At 35.6% G+C, this 10,847-nt stretch overlaps 1 protein-coding gene across 1 annotated transcript; it reads right to left on the bottom strand.

Annotated features, from left to right (window-relative positions):
* Positions 1 to 6: 6 nt before the first annotated feature.
* LOC110461732 (forkhead box protein E1-like) lies at positions 7 to 6,757 on the bottom strand. Its single transcript, XM_021515362.1, has 2 exons — positions 5,268 to 6,757; positions 7 to 964 (listed from the first exon to the last, which is right to left on the bottom strand). The coding sequence occupies exons 1-2, from the start codon at positions 6,575 to 6,577 to the stop codon at positions 937 to 939; spliced, it is 1,338 nt and encodes a 445-aa protein (XP_021371037.1). The 5' UTR covers positions 6,578 to 6,757; the 3' UTR covers positions 7 to 936.
* Between the last annotated feature and the right edge of the window lie 4,090 nt (positions 6,758 to 10,847).

Here is a 10,847-nt window from a genome sequence, read left to right as displayed (position 1 = left end):
AATCAGGCAATTTTGTATGCTATTCTCAGTTATTGCCGGTGAAATATAACCTTTTCCCAAAATGATAAAATGAACACATTAATTTGAATATCACTTGATGTTTGGTGTTTTTAAATATCACACTTAGCAGTCGACATCGAGACAACTTCAAATTTTAACCATAATCTTTAGTTCTTTAAACAACATAAAAAGGTTTAGTTTGTGCTTAAAAAAATGATATAAATGATAATTGACTATAAGTGTGTTTTTTACGACTTGGAGCACTTTCTTTAATTAGGAAAGAGTTACCTAACCTAAGTTGTACACTTGAAAAAGTCTGAATCTGATTTAAGAAAAAATTGAGATAATTGAATGTAATTGCATATAGAATAATGAAATTTAAAATACTACGTTTCTAAAACAGTTTGGTCGCATTCAACTGTACGAATCATTAGGATGAATTGTTTTTTTGAGGAGATCGTTAATATTGATTGCAATGACAGTAAATATTCACCACAATGATTTCTTGGATATTACAGCCTATGAGGTCCCTCCTCAGACCACAAAGAAATTGTTCGTATAAGACAAAGTGAGTTGTATCTGACTGGAAATCAGACACGTGCGATACCAGTTGATCACATCGAACTGTCAGTGAATAAATACGAAGTCGTGCGGGATCGGACTCTCATAAGAGAATATGGTATCTCTGCCATTTTACGTTTAAATGGATGCTTCAGATACTGGTAATATCAAGTCAAACACTTATTCGAAATCTCAGGAAACATTCCTCTCCCCATTCTTGATTGGTCTTCAACGCATACGAACACATCGTTGCTTGCGGGATTTATACACGGCGCCAAGCGCCAAGCGCCTCTAATCCCGTAATCTGTCCATCTTGTTCCCCAATCCTTTCCAAAAGGGGCCAAGGACGTCCCTTTCGCTGAAGCACCTTGGTGCTTACACTAAAGTGGTTGTCGAATAGTTCCTGAAAGACAAATCAAAGAGATTTGCAAACATTCCAATACGTGAGGGAGAATATTTAAGTCTTCCAAGGGTACTCTGAGGCAATAAGGACAATTAAGAATGTCTCCCTCGCGAAATCGTAAACTAACATCGGGATTAGTGGCAAATTTACATCTGATAAAACTAATCCCCGCCTGCAGATCAAACTAAAGATATATTTGATACACGTATACACGTGCATGCTCACATATAGTATATGCTCTTATATATTAAACATAAAAACGCAGGTTTCCTCTTAGTTTGCAAGTCTTTTGAAAAGGAAATAGATATCACAGTAAGGTACACTGTAGCATACACCCTTAACACAGTTTACAGTATCAACACAGAATTTTGCAAACGTCTATGATAATCAATACGCAATACAATCAAATAGAAATAGATGAAGCTGGTTTAGAAGTCCTTCTTGTTTTATGTTTTGTTTTGTTATATTGTTAAAGGAAATTCAGACAATGGTATTCATTTTTACTTAGAAACAATTAGCGGAATTGACAATGTGTAATACATTTAACAACTATTTCCCTCATATACAGTATATCCATTGGTGGTATATGAATATATACCACCAATGGGGAGTGGAATGGCACTTTTACTGAATGCTGATCTCAATCCCTAAAATGTTCAATATTTCTGCCTACATATCAATATCGATCCAAATTTCTACACCTTGTAATTTGTTCTTGTTCCTGCGGTTTTATCCATAAATCTAGAGTTCCGTATCCTTCCCTTGTCTTTTTTCAAACAATAAAGACTGTGGAGGGAGGGTGGGTAAAAGAAGGAACGCGTAAACATATGATTGAACGTCGTTTAAAACATTCTTGACAATTCAGCAAAGAAATAACACCCATTTAGACAGTTCGGCAAAGAAACAAGACCTATGTAGACAGTTCGGCAAAGAAACAAAACCCACAGTTCGGTTGAGAAACAAAATGGTTTTGTGAATGTTTAAATATGAGAACCTTGGCTTAACCGAATATACACGAACACGATCGCTGTGAAATCATTGATACCTGAGTGGATTAAAAGGATAAGTACATCTCCGTGTTATCGGTAAACAGGTGTCGGGGACTATTTTTTGTTTGTACATTAATTGTCGGGGTCACAGGTGTTAGACTCCGGTATGTTTACAAGACCAATGAGATTGTACACACAAACATAAACATACCGACTTTTATACCGGTTAGGTTTATGTAATATTATACATATATATGTTTTAAACCTATTTTAAGATTTACGATTATTTATTTTTAGAAAAAAATTATATGATTTCTATATTAAAGGTAAAATATAATTTCTTGTCTTGTAGTAGTATAGTTTAGTTTCATTTTGATTCAATAATTCAGTCATTTAACTATGTACGTAAACACAGACAGACCTAAGATCTTACACTTCAATCAAGTAAAACACTGTATCATTTAACTATGTACGTAAACACAGACAGACCTAAGATCTTACACTTCAATCAAGTAAAACACTGTATCATTTAACTATGTACGTAAACACAGACAGACCTAAGATCTTACACTTCAATCAAGTAAAACACTGTATCATTTAACTATGTACGTAAACACAGACAGACCTAAGATCTTACACTTCAATCCAGTAAAACACTGTATACGATACTTCATTTTATCTCCATCAAATAACCATATTTTATTCTGTAGTTTAAACAAAAAGAGGTGCATGTATGTCTTGTGTTTGATTGAAATGTTAACTTGCATTTATTTATTTATTTGATTTGCTTTAAAAATATGTCAAACAATACCAGACAAACCAAACTAACCAAAAGTTAATATATCTTTATCTTCCTGAAGCCTGTGTCTGAACTTCACTTTTGATGTTTTCGATTTATAATTTTAGATCTTCTAAGGCATTTTATATCCAAGTTAAAAATATTAATATGTATATCCTGCATTATATTTAAACAACTATCTCAATAATTCTCAATAGCTATTTGATTCTTTTTATTACAGACGAATTAGGTTCATAATTTATTTTGCTGTTTGTTGATTTTCCTCATGAAAAGGCAAATGATTCATTTATTTAAATAATATTTGATCATATTCCATTTCAATCAAATTTCAATGAATTTTGCGGCAAGATTTGGCGATTGGTGTAAACTTAAGCATGTCATTTGTGAAAATTAGTTGGACGATTTCGTTCAAAATATCTGCAGAAAAAAATCAGATTAAGATATAATGACTTGCTATCATTGAACACCGGATTTTCTCTTTACATTTTAACTTTAATTATATAATATGATAGGATAGCCAGAAGTCTATACAACATAGATTTGAATGTATATATTCCCAAATGTGATACATTAAGACCAGACTACTTTTTCCAGCTTCAAATACAAACAGTACGTTCAAGTTTACACAAAAAAATGTTTTCATTCACATGGAATATACCTTTAGCAATATGCAATATCATATCAGATACCATTCTTGAAGATACAATTGTACGTATAAGGTCAAAACATTTTATCAGTTATTAATTATTAATATTGATTACATTATATATTCAAAATACTTGATTGATGTATTTTTTTTTAAATTTCTTTCATTACATGATTTACAGCAGAAATTTCACATTGAATATAAAACCAAAGACAGATACCGATACAGCTTAATACTTATGTTTCTGCATTTTATAATACTTCATTATATTATAATTATTCCATTTTATAGGAAAATATGTAATATTTAAAATTAAATATATTTCATAACATTATTTTTTTTTTATTTATTACAGAAATATCACATTATAAAGGAGAGTTTCATAATAGTGTTGTGATTTTTGTTCCTATCGTTGTCGTTTCCAGTGAAATTTTCGCGTCCTTTTTGTTTTAGATTCAATAACACTATATAATGAGACAGAGTTAAATCTGAAGGGGGAACAGTCGCGACACCAAAGTGTTGAATCAACGTATCAAAATATGATTGTATCATATTTATAAAAGGAGGAGAATAATATTATCATTATACAAATAAATACTTCTAAACTGTCAACAACACCTACCTACACCATCGATAGCTAGATATCGGCCACCACAGGGGTGTGTTAGTGGTCAGTCATTATGATAATAGAAGTCTGGCCCGGGTTGGGTCCAGAAGGAGAGGCCGCCCCCTTACTGATATAGGTGTCAATTTCTGGAGTGAAGTGATGACTAAAATAGGGCTGGGTACGCAAGGTCTCATCCCAAAAGGTGATCAGATAGATAATAGGTATATCTTATATACAGGAGTTAAAAGTATTTACTTCATCAATCAGTAGATGTATTTTGTATTATTGAATTTCTTAAATGATGAAATGATACCTTTTTTTCGATTAACATAAAGAATGAAACTTTCCTGAAAATATTTACGAGAACAATCTAAGAACCTACTGTAAATACTACAGATATCGTTTTTAAGTAATTTATTCAATTAAGTTTATTCCAAAAGCAGTACAGTTTTTGGGAGTTTTACAATGTAATAAATACAGGTATTATACGTATTAAATGTATTATTTAATATACATAATTTGCCTCTTGTTATATATATATATATGCACATTTTCCAAACTAGTTTTTGATCATTTATCTAAAATAAGAATACGTCGCGTCATATTAATTACAAAAATTAATATCAAATATTAAAAAAAACAAAAATCCATAAATAAAAAATATTATGGCATCAAACAGTTTGATTACAATATCTTACTGATGAACTTCCACTGACATCAATGATAAATTACACAGTTGGTCTATTCTTTAAATAGTATTTATTGTATGTACTCGTCGAATGCCCCAGAGCACGTGCGGTCCGTACTCAAGTGTTACTAGATAGATACATTATATACTAGGATACGTACATTTGGTTTGTAGATGTTGAGAATAATGTAAATACGTGTAAGAGGAGCATGTTTAAAATTCTGAACTTAAAAGGGAGACAAATTTAGTTTTGGTTTAAGTCTATAGTTTTGCTTGTAAGAGGAAATAAAATCTTCAACTTGATACTCACACCGAATGCCAAAGTAAAAAGTACAACAATAAGTACCATCACTTGGAAGGAAAGGAAAGGATGGAGTGGGGAAGGGTGGGGTGTCTATTAGAGAACGCTACTCAGAATTTACCTTCGATGAAGGCAGAATTAGATTATTCTCTATATGGGGAAAAGTTTGGGGTATATTTTACTTAATACTCACCTTTATGGAGGGATAAATTGAACTTTTCTCTATATCTGGGGAAGGGTTTTGCGTAGGGCACTTAACAATATAATACTCACCTAGAGAGAGAGGGGTTGAGTTGGTAGCTTTGGTCCCCGTACCCCTGCCATTGTGTCGAGGGAGAGCTCGGATACATAGTGGAGTTACACCCTGTATTCTGAGGGGAGTTGTAGCCGGTGTTTGGCACACCATTGTGGTACCATTTCATAAAGGGATTGTTCATACTCTGGCGCAAAAGCGCCTCGTCTAGTCGGTATGCTCGGCGCTCAGCGTCCGTATATGGGGAATAAATCGAACTGAATGCCGTCGTATTAGGGCTGAAGGGCACACTTGGCGCAAGAGGTGCATATCCGTTCGTCATATGGTACATACCCAAGTCACAATCCTTCTTTCGCCCCCTACGGCGGGAGCGCCTTCTTTGCCGGAAATCGCCCCTCATGAAGTCCTGGATATTAGCTGGATGTATTGCCCAGTAGTTGCCCTTTCCATCCTCACAGCGCCCAGCCTTGATGAAACAGTCATTTAAAGAAAGATTATGTCTGACACTGTTGCGCCAACCCTGTCCTCTATTTAAGTAATACGGGTAATTTTTCTCTATCCATGAATATATTGAGCCGAGACTAAGGCGCTTTTGTGCTGACTCTAGAATTGCTTTGGCTATGAGCGCTATATACGAAAGCGCCGGTTTAACGTCAGCATTTCCATGCGCCTTCTCATCGTGTCCTTTCGAAGGGTCGGCAATGTCTATCGGTTCAATTTCCTTTTCAACCTTTAAGGTTTCGTCTTTGGTTTCCTGAGGAACCTCCGGCTCGGCGATTCCTGGAGACAAACGCTGTTGTTGTATTGGTTGAATGTCCTGTTTATATTCATGATTCGCCTCTAGTTTGATATGTTGCACTTCCTCGTGGTGACTGTTCAACCCACTGTCGGTAAGTCTACTCTCCGCCTCTCCTCCCCCCACCACATTTGAACCCCCTCCCAATGCGTCGTATCGGGGATGAATTTGGTCCAGCCCATGGTTAGGATGTCCATTATCAAGAATGTCCGATTTGGTCAAAAGACCGTCTGAACTCCGTTGTAGACCGTAGTCGGAAATGTCCATTTGTCGCCCACTGGGCATTTTGTAGTAGGCACTATTGGCGTTTGGTACAAATCCACCATGAAGTAATGTTGACTCCGCGTACGACGGAGGTTCCCGGGAAATATAATTTCCCGGAGAGGAAGTCGGAGAGAGGAAAGTGTTGTAACAGGTATCCGGAGTTTCCTGGAAGTGTCCATGGTGGAGTTTTATGGAGGATCCGTCGTAAGATGGTGACCCGCTGTATAAACCGGACTGATAGCCATTTGGTTCAAAGTGTGTATGCTGCATAATGGCCTCGTGTGGAATAACTCGCAATTAACCACCTATTGTGTATCGTCAATAATTGTCCCCAGTGTGTTCCTTTGTATACAAATAAACAAAATCTCATTCAATCTCTTACGACACAAACAACAACTGCAGCGTATAGAGAACTTCGACTATTAGCACATGTCCAGCGTAACATTTTGGCCAAATTGTTGATCAGCAAACTAAGTAAACTCCCCAAACATTTGTACCCTTTATACGTCTAAGTGGAAGCTCGTTTTATTTTATCCTCTACCAGCTACCTGTCAAACTAACATAGTTCGGTGTCCAGAAAGATACGGACCCGTCATCCCGTGAAACAGAATCTCTGATTGGCTGGCGTAATAACGCCCATATCGAGACAGACCTTTTGGTGGATGTTCGCCACTAGGGGGCGGGAGGTAGATAGCTGAATGATAATTGTTGTGAAGTGTTTAACTTTTGTCTAAACAGGTAAACACACGAGGATCTTCCCCTTAAGCCACTGAATAGGTAGCTAATCAGGAATAAGCCGCTGATCCAGTTATCCAGTACGGTACTATATATCTACTGGAGCTATATCTTGTGAACGAAGATATATGAAATTACATAATCATTTAAACCAGTCTAACTGATATTTTGATTTTCAGAAACAGATAGTTCTCTTGGATGTCGTGTAACGCCATTATATATATTTTATAATTCATCAGAATTTTGTTTTTTAAAATGCAGTTTCAAAGTTAGATAGATAATTTCAAACAAGTTTGAGATTCTGTTTATGATATATCCGACATAAGTATATTCAATAATATGTTTTACCAGAGACATATAAAGCCATGCAGTATATACGTGACTGGTTTTGTGAATATTTGAATAGGGGAAAGTCCACAAAAATATCACCAGTTTTGCCAATTATGGACTTTCGTACAGATGGATATGTGGTTATATAAACATGAGAATGTAATATTGACCGACTGAAGTCGAGGCAAATATTACTTTCTCAGGTCCATATAACCACATATTCACCGAAATAAAACTTAATAATTGCTAAATTAGACGCTAAATAATGCTCTAATCATTAAACAAGGGAAACGTATACAACTATACGGAGCACAGTGTTGTATTTGGCAGAGAGCATGGTGAAGTTACAAGTGAAATGACGTCATCATGAAAGTGGATATTTAACTACTAATTCTAAGAAGTATCACTAATTTACCGAGCTCGACTGGGTTACGATCCGACCAATGAGGATGTAGGGAAAATGTGTGTCATCTAATATTTAATGTGATTATGTGTATACATGGGTGATTATGTGTATACATGGGTTATGTTTTATAAACTTGTGATTCGGTGTGTGAATGTGTGGGTGTATGTATGTTACTGATGAATTAATGTATAATACATGGCTTATTTACGTAGTTCTGCCATCATGAAATTTTATTAAAACAATATTATTGTACAGGGAAAGGGCTTGATATAAGTTGTAAAACTTGTGCCCAATTCCATTGCTATGTAAAAAAGGCAATAAAATATGTTTAAATAAAAAATAAACAAAAAATTGGTTACATCCATTTCACACTCAATATGGATGCTACATGTACCGAGGTGATCATACCAGCACGACTGTTTAAATATACCCCGCTCACTACGTAGATCTGCAATAAGTGTATGTAGTTATTAGCGATCTAAATATCAAGCTTCCATAATATTTGCGACATTTAAGTGTCTGCATCGTTAGTTAAATTATAACTATGGAACAACTTAACGTCACCTAAATGTTTGCTTCACATAATCTTAGACGGAACGAGATACAGGTCCTATCGCTTTATAGCCTGATGAACGCACTTTCTTTAAGTAGTGTCTATAGAGGGAATTGCAGTGAACATGTAAATATGTGACTGTCTAGACTTGTATTTTTTCATTTGATGTCTTGATTGTTTCTTTCAGTGCTTTCATTTTTCTCTCGTTCATCAAAACATTATCTGTTGGCGTGCATCTCCATGTTTTCATGTCCCTTTGTGATGTCATCAATTCCGGAAGTTCGTTCCGACGCTATATGTAGCTTGCAAAATTCTTTTGGATATATATGTTTTAAGGTTTGTTCCGCCTTTCATAGAAAAAAGAAATCCTGTAATATAGACCTTTTAGTTCTATCAAAATATAATGCAGTTTTATACTCACAGTACAAATGTTATGTCAGTGAAGGTACGAAATGTACGATGTATGGATGTCAGCGAGATACCCCAGTAGTTCGAATTCTTCACGTTGTACTAGCTTCATCGTAACGCTAGTACGAGTCGGTATCCGGCGGTTCAGATTCTTTTGAATGTTTGCATACCCTCTGTAATTCAAACTAATCTACGTCACATTGTGACAATTCGCCGTCTCTGAAGCGTTTGAAGACTCGGTTTATCTCAAAAAACAAATACGCTGATTAGCGATGGAATCACTTCATACTCACGTGTAATCCGCGATGGAAATTTTCACCTAGGTGCCCTGGTGTTTTATTTTCTTTGAGATTTATTAAACAATCTCATATATATTAGAGACGAAAAGGAATAAATAACTGAAATATCTGTACTGGAAACACCGAGAAAGAAGGAAAAGCAACATGAACAACGAAAACTAAGATCGTATGTTTGAATCAGGATGGTGTTGTGTCCTTGACACATTGCCCTTGTTGATTTGACTCCAGAGTTAAACACAATTATATATGGATTTCTGTGCTGTAGCATAGGGGTATCGTACTATTGATGAGCTACTGGAAATACGGTCCCATAAGAAGCCGAACAACGCATGACGTCACAAATCCACAGCATCTCAAGCGAGTATGGTGATTCCAGGAAAAGCAAGAGAAACAGCGGAACAGAAATGGGGTCTTGTTTTACAAAGTTATATAGGCTAGGATATAATTGCTTTACTGACTTATTTACTATTTTTACTTAATCTAATAATATCATCAACCTTACACACCGACATTACGTATGCTGGTTGCTTAAGTGCATGCGTTTTCTTAAAGCGGCGAGTTAAGAAAACGGAAAAACGACTGAAAAGTTTTTTACTGCGATAACTACAGCTCCAACATACCCTGTCTCCTGCATACACACACGCAGGCACGCATACACTACACACATGGAGGCACGTCCTTACATGACCTTGGCTGTTAATAGGGCGTTAAACAAAACTAAACCAAACCAAACCAGCATTATCATATTGGAATTAGGAAATGTCTGCATCGACTGTTAATTCTATATAGTTATGTTTCCCTTGCAAACACGCCAGACAAACACACCGCCTCATAAATGGTGCTATGATTACATGCAAACAAGAACTAAGGCACGTAACTGTTTTCCAAACGGAAATAATTCAGGACATTCCGGCACCGTGAAAAGAAATTCCACGAAGTGGTTTCCGATTGTCGTTAAGATATTAGCCAGAAAATATACGTCTTTACTCCTAACAAATAGAGGTATCGTCATTTGGAAAGAAATGTAGACAAGACGTAACACTGACCAAAAGAAACCCTGGGGATTAACAACCTTTCTCCATTATGAAGAATGTTACTATAAGTATTAAAATGCCATTGAGCGTCATGAGATATGTAAATATCTACCATTTCATGGCACTACCACTATGTAGCCTTACCAAAGTTAGTTGCGCGCTTCATGGACTTTGCCTTTGTCCAGCTTGCATTCATATTGCCTATGAATGCCAACTGAAAGCAGTGCAAAGCTTGATTAAGTACAAAATTAATATAGATCTAGGTAGGTTGCATGTTATCATAAACATTTAGAATCTGCATTTCAATATTAAAACAGTACTAGGAATTTCACCGGAGTCAAGTTATTATTTTTTAATAAATATCGAAATTATCATATTTTTAACATCTTGGTCCATATCTACCCTATTGTTATGAAAACTCAAGACAACGTCCATGGAGGTAAAACCTGTTTGCTCATAACGATCTTCCCCTTCACTTTTTACATGTTGCCAACATACTGAGGTTTTCTGTCACAAGAATGAATTATATATGTTACCTTTGGGAAGGGAAACCGTTCAATTTTCTAGCGATTACGGTATATAATTCTTCAAACCAATTGTTGTGTTACAAAATCTCCTACTCCCGTGAGACATATCTCTAGCAGAGCCAGTAATGGGTGACTAAAACGTTCATCACAATGTTAGGCGAAACCAAATTAAGGTTTAAATGCATCTGTTGACTAAAAATTGACGTCTAAATTTACGAACAAGAAAATAACAAAATACAGGACTTTTT

The sequence above is a fragment of the Mizuhopecten yessoensis genome, unplaced genomic scaffold, assembly GCF_002113885.1.
Source record: "Mizuhopecten yessoensis strain PY_sf001 unplaced genomic scaffold, ASM211388v2 scaffold10651, whole genome shotgun sequence".
NCBI lineage: Eukaryota > Metazoa > Mollusca > Bivalvia > Pectinida > Pectinidae > Mizuhopecten > Mizuhopecten yessoensis.
The sequence above is the reverse complement of the archived record's forward strand: the minus strand, read 5'-3'. Positions and strand labels throughout refer to the sequence as shown.

Excerpts from the sequence above, each read along its gene's own strand:
- LOC110461732 (XM_021515362.1), bottom strand. The coding sequence starts at position 6,577 with ATGCAGCATACACACTTTGAACCAAATGGCTATCAGTCCGGTTTATAC. Across the intron at positions 965-5,267 it reads CTCAACCCCTCTCTCTCTAG|GAACTATTCGACAACCACTT; the intron begins GTGAGTATTATA and ends TTTGTCTTTCAG.